This window comes from Xenopus laevis, chromosome 1L (assembly GCF_017654675.1).
Source record: "Xenopus laevis strain J_2021 chromosome 1L, Xenopus_laevis_v10.1, whole genome shotgun sequence".
NCBI lineage: Eukaryota > Metazoa > Chordata > Amphibia > Anura > Pipidae > Xenopus > Xenopus laevis.
The window spans coordinates 197120701-197139702 of NC_054371.1; the positions used below are offsets into that span (position 1 = coordinate 197120701).

Genomic DNA, 19002 nt, shown 5'->3' on the forward strand with positions numbered 1-19002 from the left:
CTGCCGTGGTTCCTAATCCTTTCATCCCTCCTGATTACCAAAACTTCACTGATGTCTTCAATAAGAAATCCGCTGAGACACTTCCTCCTCATCGGTCGTATGACTGCCCTATCGACCTCCTTCCTGGCACCATGCCCCCTCGTGGACGTACCTATCCACTCTCTCCATCCGAAACAGCAGCGATGAAAGAGTATATCCAGGAAAATCTCCTACGAGGTTTTATTCGTCCTTCTTCTTCTCCTGCTGGTGCAGGATTCTTCTTCGTTGAAAAGAAAGATGGCAGTCTACGACCCTGCATCGATTACCGCGGTTTGAACAAAATCACTATAAAGAACCGCTATCCTCTACCCCTTATATCTGAATTGTTTGATCAGCTTAAAGGTGCCAGCATCTTCACCAAACTAGATCTTCGTGGGGCTTACAATCTCATCCGCATCAGAGAAGGGGATGAATGGAAGACTGCATTTAATACTTGCGATGGGCACTACGAGTACCTCGTGATGCCGTTTGGACTCTGTAACGCGCCCGCAGTCTTTCAAGAACTAGTCAACGACATCTTCCGGGACTTGTTGGGTATCAGTGTTGTCGTTTACTTAGACGATATTCTCATCTTTTCTTCCAATCTCTTCGAACATCGGCTCCAGGTGCGGGAAGTCTTATCCCGATTGAGGAAAAATAATCTTTTCGCCAAGCTTGAAAAGTACTCCGAAGTTTCTTCTATCCCCTTCCTGGGGTATATTATTTCCCAACAAGGTTTCAAGATGGATCCAACAAAGGTTTCTGCAATTCAAGACTGGCCGCTCCCCACCAGCACTAAGGCTATCCAGAGGTTTATTGGTTTTGCCAATTATTACAGGCAGTTCATCAAAGGCTTTTCTTCCAAGATCTCCCCTATTCTCTCCCTTATTCGAAAAGGGGGGAAACCTCGATGTTGGCCCCCTGAAGCCTTAGAAGCATTCAAAACTCTCAAAGACTCCTTTTCTTCTGCCCCTATCCTCAGACATCCAGACCCTCTTCTTCCTTTCTTCATAGAAGTTGATGCTTCCGACGTCGGGGCCGGGGCTGTTCTGTCTCAAAGATCCTCACATGATAGAAAACTGCATCCCTGTGCTTTCTTTTCTAAAAAGTTTTCTTCTTCTGAACAGAACTATGATGTGGGAAACCGTGAGCTGTTGGCCGTCAAACTGGCATTAGAAGAATGGAGACATCTGATAGAAGGCTCTTCAATACCAGTCTCTATCTTCACCGACCACAAGAACCTAGAATACATCCAATCCCTCAAGCGCCTTAATCCCAGACAAGCTAGATGGGCTCTTTTCTTCTCCAGGTTCAACTTCATTATTACTTTCCGCCCGGGTTCCCGGAACAAGAAGGCTGACGCCCTATCTAGAAGTTTCCTTCCTGAGGATATGTGTTCCGAGGATCCCGAACCCATTGTGCCTTCTACCAAAATCATTGCTGCCTTGCTTCCCACCATGGCTTCCCAGTTATCATCGGCTCAAACCTCTGCTCCTGACAATACACCTTTGGGACTCGCATTTGTTCCTCCAGAACTTCGTCAATCCGTCCTGTTTCAATCCCATAATTCTAAACAGGCTGGTCATCCTGGGATCAAGAAGACCACCGAACTTCTGTCTCGTTTGGTCTGGTGGCCCTCTCTCCGGAAAGACGTTAAGAACTTTGTCTCTTCTTGCTCCACCTGTGCCACCTCTAAGTCCGGTCACTCCCCTCCTAAAGGTCTACTTCTGCCGTTACCCATTCCATCCCGACCTTGGACTCATCTGGCGACGGATTTCATTGTGGATCTTCCTGTGTCTCTTGGGTATACGGTCATCTGGGTCGTGATCGACAGGTTCAGTAAGATGGCTCATTTCATTCCTCTACGCAAGTTACCTACTGCTCAAGAACTTTCAAAACTATTCATTCAACATATCTTTCGTCTTCATGGATTTCCGGCTGAAATAGTTTCCGACAGAGGTTCCCAATTCGTTTCTAAGTTTTGGAGATCGTTATGCAAGGCTCTACATATTTCTCTCCAATTTTCTTCTGCCTATCACCCTCAATCCAATGGAGCTGCAGAGAGGGTTAATCAAGCACTGGAACAATTCCTTCGTTGTCATGTATCCTTATGTCAAGATGACTGGGCAGATTTACTTCCTTGGGCTGAATTCGCTCATAATAACTCCATGCATGCTTCCTCTGAGAGGTCCCCATTCTTTTGTGTATACGGCCTAAATCCTCTTATATTTCCTCAAGACCTCCTTCTTACAAATGTTCCCGCTGCCAACGATCAAGCCGCCCACATGCTCGCTATCTGGCTCTCCACCAAAGCCAATTTGGAAAAGAGTTCCCTCTCTCAAAAAAAAATTTGCCGATAGGAAAAGGATTTCGTCTCCTCAATATAACCTTGGTGACAAAGTCTGGTTGTCTACTCGAAACATTCATCTCAAGGTACCCACTCCCAAGCTTGGTCCGAAGTTCATTGGTCCTTTTACAGTTATCGAAATAATTAATCCTGTGGCAGTTCGGCTTCAACTTTCCCCTGAAATGCGGGTTCCCAATGTATTTCATGTTTCTCTTCTCAAGCCTGCAACATCATCTTCTTCTTCTTCTCCCACTCCTGTCCTTGTGGATGGTCATCAGGAGTTCGAAGTCAAGAGAATCTTGGATTCCCGAATTTCCAGGGGTGTGTTGCAGTACCTCATTGAATGGAAGGGTTTCGGTCCTGAGGAGTGCTCCTGGGTGAAGGATTCCGATGTCCACGCTCCTTTTCTTATTCGAAAATTTCATAAGCAATTTCCTTCCAGTCCCTGTCATGGTGGTCCTGAGGCCCCCCCTAAGGAAGGGGGTACTGTAATGGAAATGGAAGTTTTCCAAGATGGCGACGGCGTCCAAGATGGCGACGGCGTCCAAAATGGCGACTCCCGACCTCACCGTGTGGATCCTGTTGGTCGCGGCTCTATGACGCCTTCTTCCTCCCGTCTGCCGATTGGTCGCCGGCGACGGAATGGTCGCCGGCGTCAGAATGTGCGCCGGCGTCAATGCGTCAGCGTCAGGACGTCGGAACCAACGCCTTGAACCATTGCGTCCGAAATGGCGCCAAAACCTGGCCTATATTAAGCCTCTGGACATTGCTATCATTGCCCAAATATAGGTCTTAGCTTGTGTATTCCTGGGTGTGATTATTGCTATTGATTTCTCGTGTACCGACTCCTGCTTGTCTTTTGGATTGATTCTTCGCTGCCTGAACTGAACTTTTGCCTGGACTTCGACCATTCTCTCGTCTCATCCCTTTGTACTTCGATATCGGCTTGCTACCTGCCTCCTCCTTGGTCCTCACTCCAACTGCGCCTTCGGGCCCTTACAGTAGCTCCCACCCTTTCCTGCTATAGTCAGTTGACCCCAGTGGTGGCTAATAAAAGGGCAACCAAGTTTTACTTTGAAAGCAGCAAGTAAGTTGCAGGTAAAACTTAGTCCCTTTGTAAAATGTATATTAAAGCAATGCAATTTGAGAGTAGGACTGGCCAGATATGGGATGACTTTGACGTAGTTGACCAGTCATACCGGGGATGTCTTTGAGCTTAAATATATTGCAATATATGGACAAACAATCCCTGTTTTTTTTAAAGGGTAAGGCATTTTTAGTAGCTTAAGGCACAAAATGTTTCAATGTCCTTAATATATTAATAATGGGTTGAGTGTAGAGGTTCTCTTGAATTTGTCTATATATATATATATATATATATATATATATATATATATATATATATATATATATATATATATATATATATATATATATATATATATATAATGTCAAAGCATTTTAATGAACAATCATATTTATCACTTTGATTAATGTCCCAGTCACACAATGCGCTTGCCTGCTTGGTGGTAATGAAATTATTAGGCCCTGAAAAACTTGTGAGTAAAGGGGGACTTAATGATTTTTTTTTTGAGCTGTAATGAATCGCTATAGAATGGAAAAGAGCTTTGCAAGGCAAGGCATCTGTGTGTTCTCTGTTTGAATGGGAACTCCAATTTCTCCCCCACTTCAAAAATCTACAGGCAGGTTAATTGGCTCCTGGTAAATCTGACTATTATGTGTGCTTGTGTGTACGTGTGTGTGTGTGTTGGGGTCTCATCAATGATGTATACGATTTCTCAAATGCTGCGGAATATGTTGGCACTATAAAAATAAAATCATAATATTTAAATCTTTTTCCAACATGAGCAATATGAAAAGCATTTATGCTGGAAACACATTCTGCCTTCTGATTTAAGAAAAATAAAACACATTTTCTATGTGTAAACAAGCCCGTCCTTCTGTTGAGAGTGCTATGGATTACACATATACAGTTCTATATGGATCTAGGGCGCCCGGCTGACTTGGCCCGGCACTGGGTACAAGTATGGGACCTGTTTTTCAGAATGATCAGGACTTGGAGTTTTCCTTATAACTAATGTTTCATAATTTGGATCTTAATCATTTAAATCTACTAAAAAAATCATGTAAACATTAAATAAACCCAATGGGCTGGTTTTGCTTCCAATAAGGATTAATTATATCTTAGTTTAGATGTAGTACAAGGTACCATTTTATTATTACAGAGAAAAAGGAAATATTTTTTTATAAATTTGGATAATTTGGAAAATGGATGGGAGATGGCCTTTCAATAATTCAGAGCTTTCTGGATAACAGATTCCATACCTGTAGTAGTTACAGGGTATTGTGCATTAATATACAGGAAGGTTTCTGTGCTTTGTCAGCTACAATATTTAACTTACTGCACCAACAAATCAAGGTGCTACAGCAGTGTGTTGACTTGCCAGGTAAGTATTGAGCTGTGCTGTACAACCACACTTTTTTCAACAATTACTGTTGTTTTATTTGATTGAGATAAACAGTTATTTCAATGCGGAAATGTAACAAGGGTTTTTTTTTTCATTTCAATGTCAGTAATTCCATATGTTGAAACAAAATCCCCTGGTTCTGCAGGGGTCAACTACTTGGGGAAGATTTGGTTGTATACTTGGATAAATACAGTTGCACATCTACTAAGATTAAGAAATAACCTATTGCTTTTAGGACAATGTTTGCTTAGGTGGCAGCAGTTTAGCTGGCAAAGGCTCAATGACCCCTTACAGAGTTGTGTGTGTGGCCTATTTAGCATCTGCCTTTACACACTAGCCCTTGTGTATAGCTAAGGTACCAAAGTCATTGTTATTACAATGTGACACTTTACTACTTGTGCTCTCCTAATTAACAACAGCATTTAGCAAGCCCTTTATTAAAGAGAAGGCAGTATCTCGTGAAAATAAAGTCTAAGGGAAACGTATTTCCGTGGTACATGGCAAATAAATATATCTGTTACATCTCAACCTTTATGTTAATTGTACCAATTATTGTGACTGACTAATTACTAAATAGCTTCATCCTGCCTTTAGTAATATATACAAACAAGCCTCAAAATTAAGAGTTCTCATGAAAAGCTTATGCCCCACTGCAGCCAAGACTCGTATTTAAACCAACTTATTATACTTTATATTACGAGATTTCAGGATAGAATTTTCAATGTTTCTCCTTTTTTTTCCATTCTTCACTTGCAACTAATATACATCATAATTTCATCTGTGCTACACAGTAACTTTATTTAAAATTGTTGCCAAATGCATTGCTAGCATGCTGAATACTTCAATACTAACTTTTTTCCTCAAATATCCTAGTACTTGAGAATTCAAAATTACTGTTGCAGGAAAAATAAAAGTTGCTTAAATTTTAAAGTTTGGCAGTACAGGAGCCTTAAATCGCCCAATATCATTTAGGTTTGGATTTATTAAAGCTTAATCCTAAAAGAGAGTGAAACAATGATCTGAAAAAAATAGATAATCGAAAAGCCTCCAAAATATTTTCAACTCTAAAAATAAATTGTTGGATTCACTTATACATTCACTTAAGTTATATATTACAGTTATGGGAACTAGGTTTTTCCACAATTTGGATCTTCATACATTAAGGGGGTGGTTTACTAAAACTAAAATGTATCTCATATTTTTATTAAACCAAGCTTGACCAAACTCCCATTCACGATTTTATCTTCATTTGTTTTTATATTCATCAATAAAATAACTATTAAAAGTCAGTTCGGGAAAAAACTGAATAAAATTTCACGAAAACCCGAATTGTACAAATTTTACTGATTGGACACTGGAATCACTTGCATTTTTTGGGTTATTGCCGGTACATCCTAAATTTTTCAGATGATATGACAAAACCCAGCACAGACCACGATATCTTCAAATTCTAAATGGGACATCTGCTATTGACTTCTACATAAACTTGGCAGGTTTGAGATGGCAGATTTTGGAGCCTGACTTTTTGCAGCTTTTTTATTTCCATGAAAAATTAAATTTTTTGCCCATAAAACCCTGACCAGAAAAAAATTGAGGTTTAGTAAATAACCCCCTACGTCTACTAGAAAATCATTTAAAAATTAAATAAAACCAATAGGCTGGGGTTTGCCTCCAATAAGGATTGATTATATCTTAGTTGGGATCAAGTACAAACTACTGTTATATTATAACAGAAAAAATGAAATCATTTTTAAAAATGTGGATTATTTAGATAAAATGGAGTCTATGGGAGTTGGCCTTTCCATAATTCAGAGCTTTCTCATAATCGGTTTCTAGATAACGGATTCTGTGTTGATATAACACTACATTTACGGCCACAGTTGTTAAGTGAAAAACATCGACCTTTATTAGTAGAGTTTATGTTCCCTTCAATTTATGGTTTCCCAAAAACTATTTCAGAATCAGAAAATTGTGACTTACCATTACCCATTACAAGTAACCTCATGGCAATAGAAATGCCTGGCAAATGCACCTGCCTATGTTTTGGGGAGATAACTGTGATGTTATTGCTGTGCACATTAACCCTGACTTCTGTTAGTTATAACAAAAATCAATTTGCAACACAATGGTTTTTCCAGGCAAAATATATGTGTGCCATAAGATTAGGATGTAGATTACAGTGTAAATATTTGCTAAAACTTTGCATTTAGAAGAGTGGGAACAATCATATTTTTTTCTACTCCATAGACCAGTGCTTCCCAAACTGTGGGGCTAGTGTTCTCTTTGCAGCCCCAGTCTATTATATATGTCGATGCTCCCTATTAAACCCAATAACAAGCCCTATCAGGCAAATAAACTTTTTTGTGATCACTAAAATGGGGTCCATCCTTTTTGGTTAATGGTAAAACTACATGGAAAAATTTGATGAGATTTTATGGGCCAGATTTTATCTGATCATAACATATGACACCAACACACACAGCACAAGGATGCTACAAAATCTGATCCCCCCGAACTGTAAAGTCGGATGAGATAAAGTCGGATGGTTTAGTTTGTTCATGCGTTTACATCCGACAATGTATTTCAATAAAAAAAAAAGTCTTTCCGACACCATTCATTTTTATCTTGTTGGATGAAGACGCAGCATTCTCATCTGACAGTCATGTTGTGTTGGATGGAAAATTTTACATGTAGTTACGCATGATATTTATGTATCAGTCCCATTATAATTTGACCTATGCGACTACATCAGACTTGTCGGATGCATCTTGTTGATACAACACCATCTGTAAGGTTCTTTACCTGCGGCAATATACGTTCCCATGTGAGGACGTCCACGGTCCCGCATTGCGCATCAAGGAATGTTTGCACCAGTGATGGCAAAGGGCTGCATCCTCACATCTGCACTGATCCTGATGTAGTGTGCGCGCATGTGTCCAGGCCCGGACACAAGGTGCACAGTTTTTGGCACCCTTTGCTCCCTATTTAAGTGTGTTCTATCATTGCTGCTTCATTGTCTAGAATTATCTCTACTTTCTGACAAAAACAGCATTAGGCAGGCACCAATCCGGAACGTCCAACAAAAGTAGAGTCCAAGAGCCAAAACTTAAAATATAAAAATATGATACTTTATTTTACACTACATCTAAAAAAAATGATGCCTGGCGCGTTTCGTGTCACGCAGGGACACAATCATAGGCTCATATCTCTATTTCCTGGTGTATTATTCTGAATGGATTCTTCATTGTGATGTTTGCTGCCTGACGTCACCTTTCTGCCTAATGCCCGTGCTGAACCTTGGCTGTCTGTCCCAAACCGGATCTGTCTGACAGGGAGGCCCATTTATCAAAGTCCGAATTCATCTCATTATTTTCTGAAAACTACTCTGACCAAATACACACTGTTTTTTCCCCTTATCTATCAATAGATTTTCCAGAAAATTTCCTGTGCAGGAAAAAACCCAAAAAAATGTGTGAAAATTTGAATCATACAATTTTTTGACGGAAAACAACAAAATCTTCAGATTATTGCACGAAACCCAGTGTAGATCAAGATATCCGCGGGACTTCTCCCATTGACCTATTTGCAACCTCGGCAGTTCTGAGATTTTTGAATTCTGACCTTTTCCATCCTCGGGGTATAATAAATCCTGAAATATTTGAGGGTTTTTTTTCCACTAAAAATTAGAATTTTATAGTAGAAAAAACTCACAATTTTTTGGAGTTTTTGGCACTTGGACTTTAACAAATAACCCCCTTCGAGTTTTGCCAGTTTCCTAGATACTGCCTCTGGCTTCTCTCCACTGGCTCCATGTCCCATTCTAGGTGTGTCCAGTGTTAGTGTGAGCTGCTTGACAACTCTTTCTATAATCGTCACCAGGGCCGGATTTACCCTCCTTGCCCCCCTAGGCCCAGCTACTGTGCCGCCCCCCCCCCCCCCCGCACGCATTTTCTGGATGTGAATCTTTTTCCAATCAGGACATTTATGCAAAAGTGGATCAGATGGATCAACTAGCAGTTAGGCTTGTTTGAGATATATCTATATATATTCTCTATATATAGACACCTTTTTATACATAGATGCAGAGAGAGAGATGTGTCCCTTGTTTTGATAAGTTTGTCAATTGTGCTACAGTGGGCAGCCGCAGCATCAGTTAAATATTTATTATAAAATAAAAAAGTCAAATCTTGGCAGCATCATAATCTTTGTAGTTCCTATTTCTCAGCAGACATTATCCCTTATAATACATGAGTGATACTCCGAGTTCCCTGTATAACTTAGCCTGCAGCCTTGTGCCTTTATATGGTTACTGGACCCCTCAGTGACTTCTTATATCCTTATCTTTTACAGTAGGGGTTACATTATCCCTTATAATACATGATGATACTCCGAGTTCCCTGTATAACTCAGCCTGCAGCCTTGTGCCTTTATATGGTCACAGAACAACCCCGTCAGTAACTTCTAATATCCTTATCATTTACAGTAGGGGTACATTATCCATTATAATACATAAGTGATACTCAGAGTTCCCTGTATAACTCAGCCTGCAGCCTTGTGCCTTTATATGGCCATAGAACCCCCTCAGTGACTTCTAATATCCTTATCATTTACAGTAGAGGGTACATTATCCCTTATAATACAAGAACTGAAATGGTTTTCATTTTGTAGGAAGCAGGAAAGGGACATAAAAAAATCTGTAACAGGTTTAGAAGTTAGAACACTTGTGATTCTGCACCTCCAGCAAATCTGCAAGTTGACTATGACATATTTCTCTACATGGCCGATATACAGCAGATCTGCAGGGGAAATATTAAATGTACATACCAGGAACAGATCACCTTGCTGGGACACACGCAGCACAGCAGAGGCAGCAGCAGCACGAGCACAGAGAGGAGTGGGAGGAGGCGGAGCCACAGCGGGAGAAAGGCTGGAGGAGCGGTCCTAAAGCCAGCCGGATCTATCAGGAGCAGCCCACTTACAAAAGATGTTAGGGGGCGCCTTCTTGCCGCCCCTAACATCTTGCCGCCCTAGGCCCGGGCCTAGGGGGCCTTTCCCTAAATCCGGGCCTGATCGTCACATCGGCAAGTCTGACACCATCCATCAAAAGCGCTCGTGGAGTTTAGCCCTAGGGGTTTTTATAGCAACTGACTTATCAGGCTATGAGATCCAACTCTAAGATCCAAACAGGAGAAGAGAGTATAATTGCGAGAAATAGAACTGCTTGACGCAAATGATCACTGATTAAATATACCTGTTTTCCACACAAAAGAAGAGGGCCTATGTGCAAGAAATAGAACTGCTTGAAACAAAAGGCCCATAAATTAAATATACTTTATGTTTGATTTACAGGGTTTAATAAAAGTTCATTTTCAGTATTCTATTACCTGTGTCAGCTAATGAGAAAATCAGAAATGTTGAATAAAATATGCACTAAAGGTATTTTATAATTACATTCTGTTTGAATTTATGACCATCATATAAGAAATAAATATACGACTCCCAACACACTTTAATACAAGAAAGTTGATATGGCCAGCACAGGTTTTCTCTAAACAGAAAGTCATATTTATGGAACCACAAGTGCACGAAAAACGAATATCTCAGTGAGCAAAAGCTAAACCTACATAAATACATAGAAAACATATGTTTAACTGTAATCAGAACCCCCTGCTGTATTGCTTTGTTTTTTTTATTTTTTTCTTATTCAGGAAATAAACAAATCTAAACAATAGCAATATACAGTACATCTCCATCCTGCTGATTATATAAAAAAAATATGTGTTCAGGCATTTCACTTGGGAGAAATAACCAGTAAGAGTAGCAGAAATCTGAAGTGTAGCTTTGTTCATTCATCATGGCTTTTTTTGCAACAGCTCCTAAATTTGTAGCTGTATTTAGATTAATTTATCAATTGGTAATTCTGAATACTATTTACATGTCTTTAAGGATTCTTTATCCTCTCCTATATCTTTGAGATAATTAAATTATAAAAATAAGTAACTGAATCAGATTCAGATTATGCCATACAACAAAAGTTAATGTAGTGGGAAATATTTAGTCTTATTTACATTTATTTAAATTTCACCTACTTTCGACATGCATATATTCACAGCTATTTTCCAATTAGTGTGGGTGCATGGTGCCTTGCAGTGACTACAGGGAATCACAATCAGGTTCCAAGTTCTCTTATATGGAATTTGACACAAAATGAGAAAATGTAAGGATCAACATTTCAAAGAACAGGGAGAACATTTATGAAAGCTCAATGCTGGAAATTGAAAGGGATGCACCAAATTCAGGATTTGGTTCAGGATTCGGCCAGGATTTGCATATGCAAATTATGGGCGGAGAGGCAAATAGCGTGACTATCTGTCACAAAACAAGGAAGTAAAAAATGCTTTCCCCTTCCCACCCCTAATTAGAATTCTAAAAGGATTCGCGGGTTCGGCCTAATCCAAAATAGTGGATTCGGTGCATCCCTAATATATATATACAGTATATATATATATATATATATATATATATATATATATATATATATATATATATACATACATCTCCAACGGCACTCTCCATTCAAAAATATCACAGCTGGTTGCTAGCCATAGAAAATACAGTCATTCCATCAGTTCAAAGTGGTAAAATTCTTTATTCCACACTCACATCTATGCGTTTCATCCCTCACAGGGCCGTCATCAGGATGGTGTAGGAAAGTGAAATACACCCATTTAAATTGAGCGAATTGAAAAAATTGTTGATTTTAATGATTTTTACAGTAATATGTTTTAGTATGTTATGAATATGAATTATATTCACTACATGGCACTACACAAAATATGAGATTCTAGCGCTTGCACATGGCACTTTTATAAAATAGCACTTTATATTTATTTTCTGTGGATGCACTTTATACATGGCACTTTATATATCACATTGGATATATAGGGGGTTGATCCTGTTATATATGGATATGGTGATATGTTTATGTATGAGTTATTAATCACAAATTTATCAAATGTGTAAGGTTCACTGATCTATCAGCTATTCTGAGCTGGGCCTAGATAGTTAATCCGAATGAGAGGATAGATGGACAATTACTAGCACTCCAGATTGAGATATTGAAGTGGTATATTTATATAAAGTAGTTTTATCTTTAACCATTTGTATCTTGATTTAAATGTGGGATTGAGGTCTCTGGAGTGTGGAAAAGAGTGCTGGAGCTAAGAATTGGAGTGAGTGTGGAATAAAGAATTTTACCACTTTGAACTGAGTGCTTTCAACTACTTGGCTATCCAAAGCTGGTGCACCACCAACTGTAGAAAAATGCTTTGGAGTTGGTTATATCCAAATATGTAGTACTCAAAAAAAAAGAAACCACACCAGGACTTTTATTGAAAAAGTTCTTAGGTTTATTGCGATGTTTTGGCTCCTAAACTCGAGCCGTCATCAGGAAGACTTCCTAATGACGTCTCGAGTTTAGGATAATAGCTAGCACTGATATAGCAGGTATCTAGCGGAAAAACAACATTCTAATTTGAAAACTCATTACTTACCGCAACTTCTTTTAATGTCTTCTCATATGTGAAATGATAGATTTCAGGGTTTTCTCTATCTTCCAACAGATCAAAATTATATTTATTTGCTGGTAAGGCTGTCATAATCAAAGCTTTCCTTAATTCCTCAACATAGTTTGACCTCTCCATCTCCATGTCTTTTGCTTCTTGGGAAACATCTTCTTGAGAAACTACAGTATTGAAAAAATATATCAAAATTGGTATTTACGTAAACCCGGAACTAGAAGAAATAAGTGTTACTTCTCTGTCGTCCAAAAATAAAAATACACATAGTATATTAATGATGCTAAATTTCTATGCATTTTCCCCAATTCTGGTGATTTTGGGGTTTGCCAGATAATAAGGCTACAAAATGATTACCGCAATCCACCAAATTCAATTTATATATAGGTTAGTTAGTATCACTAACTTAAAGGGTTGTTCACGTCGGAGTTAACTTTTAGTATGATGTAGACAGTAATATTCTGAGACAATTTGCAATTGTTTTTTCATTTTTTTTATTTGTGGTTTTTTAAGTTATTTGTCTTTTAATTCAGCAGCTCTCCAATTTGCAATTTCTGCAATCTGGTTGCTAGGACCCAAATTACCCTAGCAATTCATTTAAATAAGAGACTAGAATATGAATAGAAGAGGGCCTGAACAGAAAGATGAATAATAAAAGGTAGCAATAAGAATACATTTGTAGCTTTACAAAAAAACTTTTTATTTTTTAGACGGGGTCAGTACCCCCCATTTGAAAGCTGGAAAGAGTCAGAAGAAAAAGTCAAAAAATTAACTATAAAAAATAAATACTAAAGACCAATTGAAAAGTTGCTTAAAATTGGCCATTCTATAACATACTAAAAGTTAACTTAAAGGTGAACCACCCCTTTAATGGAACAAGTCCTATTAATTCTAATTCAGTCTGAGATTTAAGACTTAAGACATGAAATGTCATAATAACTGAGGGTTTGCCAATTTGTTAAAGGGGAACAACTACTATAACACCATATTTTCTCAGGTACCACTTTTGAAACCTACACATTAAAGGAACAGTAACACCAAAAAATCAAAGTGTTTTAAAGTAATGAAGATATAACGTACTGTTACACCTGATGTGTTTGCTTCAGAAACATTATTATAGTTTATATAAACAAGCTGCTGTGCAGCCATGGGGGCAGCCATTCTCCATGAAAAAGGAGAAAAATGCACAGGATACACTGCAGATTCACCAGATGCTATCTGCAATATACTGTGTATCCTGTGCTTGAATGGCTGCCCCCATGGCTACATAGCAGCTTGTTTATATAAACTATAGTTGTGTTTCTATAGCAAACACACCAATTTTACTAGCGGAAGGCAACAGTACACTATATTGTCATTCTTTTAAACCGCTTTCATTTTTTGGTGTTACTGTTCCTTTAATAATTAGAATACACTTGTAAAGCACTTATTCAGTATAATAAATGACAAAAGATATGAAAACAAAATTATTAAAACAAAATGTTTAAATTATTTATTTATTGTGAATTGTTATTGATACATTAGTAATTGAAGGGAAACTACACTCATGAACACATTTCAAATCTCTATAAAAGTGTATTGTATATTGTTATTTATCTGCACAAAACAAGGTCTCTAGAGACTTTAATGGTAAAGCAAATTTCAAGATAGCACTTCATAGTTCTCAAGTACGTGGAGTTATAGCTTTCCATTTAAATATATGCTGATGTGCTCAGAGGTTTTTTTTTATCAATTTACCTGTTTACCTGAAAACATCTTCCGCATAGTATAGTACAGGATTTTAACAAGATACTTAGTACTAACAGGGATTATCATTTGATAAAACCCAATGGAGACCACGATAACTTTAAATTGAGATAGGTGCCTCTCCCATTGACTTATACAGGACCTCGATAGGTCTGAGATTTTTCCTCTTAAAATTTGAGTTTTCTACTGTTAAAAAGATTTTTGAGAATTTAAAATTCTGAATTTGATAAATAACCCCATGTCTACTAAAAAAAAATATTGAAACATTAAACAAACACAACAGGATTGTTTTGCCTCCAAAAAGGATTCATTTTTAAAAATGTGAATCATTTGATTAAAATCTATGGGATGTGGCCATCCCGTAATTCAGAGCTTTCTGGATAACAGATATTGGATCCTATACCTGTACAAGATAAAATACATTTTAAAAAAAGTTTATAATAAATATAAACTATGGCATCAAAATACATTTATTCTGAACTGATTATAATAACAGCAAATGGACAATTTCTTTTCACAAAAGACCATTTCTTTTCACCAAAATCTCATTCACAGATTTGCCCTAGAGTTGCAGCTAGTACAAGCACAGACAAGCACAAACTTTTTTAAAAGCAAATACAAGATTTTATGAAACAGCTGTCAGCAGTTGGTCCGTTTCAATTTAAAAAAAGGGGCTTGAAACATGACCAAAGTTAGTGCTGCCACCAAGCACGCACAAACAGACCACAATTTAGCTTTTATTAGAGCTTGTTAATACAGTTGATAGTAGAATATTTCTTTAAAAAAAACTACTGTATAATGGAAGTTCTTCTCAATTTTGTAATATGCACAGTGCACAGTGTAATATGCACAGTTCAAGCTGAGACCTTATAGTTTGAAACATGACCTCACACGCCATCACCATCGCTCCCAGGGTGCATATGAGCTGGTGAAAAGAGGAAGCCAAAAAGACAAAAGGATCCTATTTCTGACCACCCCAAAGACGAGGCAATAAGAAAACATTGTTTGTCTCTTTAAGGACAGAACCATATGACTACTTGTAACTGGCAATAGGTGTAATTGCTTCCTATGGACAAAACCACATGTAATACAAACAGACTTTACTTTGACCAAAAGGGAAACAAACTGATTCATAGTCTGTGTGGCCCAAGCTTTATAGTCTCAGGTTAGATCTATAAAGGACTGATGAGCAGACATTTCCAGACAAGACTCTCTCTGATTCATGCATTTCTCTTTTTACCTTTTTCTTGTCTCTCTATACAAAATGATTTATGGCCAGTAACATGCAGAAAATGTTATCAATGAGAGGGGTTCCAGCAAAGGGAATAATAGTCTTTAGACGTGTCTCTTCGAATCTTGTTATGCAGTACATCTGTTCCCAAGAAAAACACTGGAGGGGTTATAAAGCCTTATGCACAACCAATGAGGTGCTAATCAGAGAAAAACATTAAGCTATATGTAGAATATCTTATTAGATGTCTCTTGTACAGAATTTATACTTGACAACCACAGTATAGCTAAATGATTAACTATTAAAGGGGACCTGTCACCCCAAGAAATAATTCCAAATTCTTATCTATTGTGTTTTTTAAGCAAAATAAACTTTACTTACAGTATATAAGTTATTTAAATCTTGGTTGCAGTCAGTCTTGGAATTTACCACCACAGCAAGCAGGCAGCAGCCATTTTGTGGTTATTAAGACAAGCATTGTAACATCTCAAATCTTGTTTATGCACCAGAATGGGGGACCTGATGCCCATGCCTTTGCATTGCCTGCACAATTATAGACTGTGAACAGGAAGGGGGAATGTGGGAAGTGCAGCAACATGTAGGAAATGCAGAAAGGAAAGTGAAAGCAATTGCTTGCCCCGCCTCTATGCCTAAGGCATAGAGGAGGGGCAGGTAATATATGATTGACAGCTGAAATCTTTAAATACATTTACAACAAGTATGGATGTTTTAATGGAAAAAAGAATTTGGAAAGGACTTTTAATATATAGCTTTTTATGTCTGGGTGACAGGTCCTCTTTAAAGAGTGTTTTACTCAGGTCCACTGCTTATGTCTCTCGGGTATATTTAGTAAAACAAATGCAAATGTACAAATACAGTAAATCACAGCAATTGGTCATTTGGTTTTCTAAGTCTTAGTGTTCCAAACAACTCATAAATAAATTGTTAACAGAGTGCCAAGGGCTATCGCATATGTGACCTTTTACACCTATGTCACTAAATTACCTCATGAAATCTGACCTCAATCAAAAGTTACGTAGAAGCTTAGGTTGCTGACCTATCAACTTTCACTGAACAACATATCAAGCAATAACCAGAAGGTGCTTCATCTCACAAGCCCTGAGCCATAAGTCCATCACAGAAGAAAGAGAAAAAAAACAAGCTAACACTTACTGAAATACAATACGTCATTGCTTATTACAAAAAAGTCCATAGTTTAGATTCCAATTAGTTGTCCTCAAGTAGAGATGCCCCCTTCCAAAGATATTTATAATAGGGATACACCAAATCAAGGATTCGGTTTGGGCTTTTTCAGCAGGATTCGGATTTGGCCGAATCCTTGTGCCTGACCAATCTGAATCCTAATTTTGGGGCAGAAGGGAAATCACTTCACAACCTTTTGTCACAAAACAAGGAAGTCAAAAATGTTTTTTCCACTTTATCCCTTCCTGTCCCTAATTTGCAAATGGAAATTAGGATTTGGATTCAGTTCGGTATTTGGTCGAATCTTTCATTAAAGGAACAGTTCAGCGTAAAAATAAAAACTGGATAAATAGATAGGCTGTGCAAAATAAAAAATGTTTCTAATACAGTTAGTTAGTCAAAAACTGACATCTATAAAGGCTAGAGTGACTGGATGTCTAACATAATAGCCTTCATACATTACATTTTTGTCTAACTATATTAAAAACTTTTTTTTATTTTGCACAGCCTATCTATTTACCCAGTTTTTATTTTCATACTGAACAATTCCTTTAAGGATTCAGGGATTCGTTCAAATCCTAAATAGTGGATTCGGTGCATCCCTTATTTACAAACCATTCTATGTTTCCCAGCGCATACTTACCCTCACCAGTCCAGGCAGAATGACCATCAGTGAGTGCTACTGTGAATCCATCTCCCAAATCTTTCTTCCAGGCAATCTGAAGAAAATATATTGCTCCTGGGTATGATGATATGCAGATACTTCTTATTTTTTTCTCCATCCTATCCTTACTGCAGTTCTTATATAAGCATGTAATTTTATCACCATAAAGATATGACTGTAAATAAAATGCAAATGTTAGTACAGCAATTTCCTTATTACATAATACAGGTTACCTTAGTAAAACATTGCTATTATTCTTTATGTTTACATACATTGGTCATTATTCTAATCAGTGTCTGTCCAAGTTGAGCTGATTATGAAAGTTTCCTACCATGAAAAAATCATTCAAGCAACTTAGCCAGTTAGAATATATTTAAAAAAAAAACATGAATTCACCAAAAGTGGATTCACCAAATACAGGAATAAAGTTCTTGATTTGGACAAATCCCAGCATTGTTTGTTTAACCAAACCCAATGTAAATTCTAAAGTAATTTCCCAAACTGTGGGACTTGCTTGGAGCAGAGGCTTGGGAGTTGTCAGTAGACAATTTAGGATGAGATTGTGGCATAATACCTGAAGCCTGGATGACAGGTCAAGATTTGAGGCAAAAACAAATTTGCTGTAATAGATATTCTTAGAACTATGGATGAATACTGGATATAATGGTTTACTTTATCTTTCTATATCTTTCTTATATGCTAAGGAGGGCCCTGACAAAAACTGGACCTGTAAAGGGGCTTCCACTTTATAAGTCACCACTGTCACAAATGATATGACTTTAAAGACTCGTGCAACTGAAAAGGACAGTTTTTGCCCACAGATGATCACATTTTTCAGTATTTGGCAGAATCCAAAAATCCACATCTGATATCACCTTGAGAAGCTCATAAACGAGTGATGTTTAATACGAGATAAATACATGGCTTTAGCTCATGACTTACATTCAATAAAGATGCTTATTTTTTTTTCATAAAGTCATATACTGTGTAGGACTAAAGTCATTGGACACACAAAGAAAAGAAAATAAGATAAATGTGGAAGACTAGAGAGATCTGTAACTTAGCTTGTACAGCAGCTTGACTGTGGTATTGAGTGTCACGTTGGAAAACAAATAGCAGCCAGTTAGACTCCATCACTGCTGGTGGGCGGATGTTTAACACATTTGTTTTTGTTGTTTAAACTGTTTTATCACCGAAGTGAATTAGAGACGGGTCACATATACTAAACAATAATGTCCATCAATTTACAAAGGATCATCTTGATTGGGACTATGGGAGTATAATATAAAAAGTATACAAGAGTATGGAGAGAAAACGGTACATAAATTATAGGCAAATATAATTTGAGAGGTTGTGTTTTTATGTGTTTTTTTAACAAAGAATGAAATTGTATTTTTTGAGGGGATTGTAGTGAATTTAAAACATGCTTACGATACCCATTTACCACAGCACCATCCAATTAGGGCAGTGACCTTCTAATATATGAACTGTATGGTTCGATTCTGTCTTTACTTGCTCCCTGAGGAACGTTAAACCTCACCACAAACTTTCTGAATTGTGTGTCTTGGCATAAACTGGAAATGGATGCCATGGTCCCCTTCATGCATTGATAATATCTGAATGCCTATCATAAATACCAGTATTGTTAGAGCATTAGTCATGGTTATCAATATTAGGCAGTAAGGGCAAGGGTGTTGTTAGGTCCCTACTGTATACAATACACTACA

The 19002-nt window shown here is 37.6% G+C and overlaps 1 protein-coding gene across 3 annotated transcripts in view; it reads right to left on the bottom strand.

Moving 5' to 3' along the window:
* xrcc4.L (X-ray repair complementing defective repair in Chinese hamster cells 4 L homeolog) overlaps positions 1-19002 on the bottom strand; it is a 168431-nt gene that overhangs the window by 127936 nt on the left and 21493 nt on the right. For all 3 annotated transcript variants that reach the window (XM_041579978.1, NM_001091891.1, XM_041579972.1), the window contains 2 exon segments: positions 17255-17450; positions 12408-12598 (listed from right to left, as the gene is read on the bottom strand). In XM_041579978.1, coding sequence (XP_041435912.1) covers positions 12408-12598; positions 17255-17393 — 330 coding nt within the window. In that variant the 5' untranslated portion in view covers positions 17394-17450.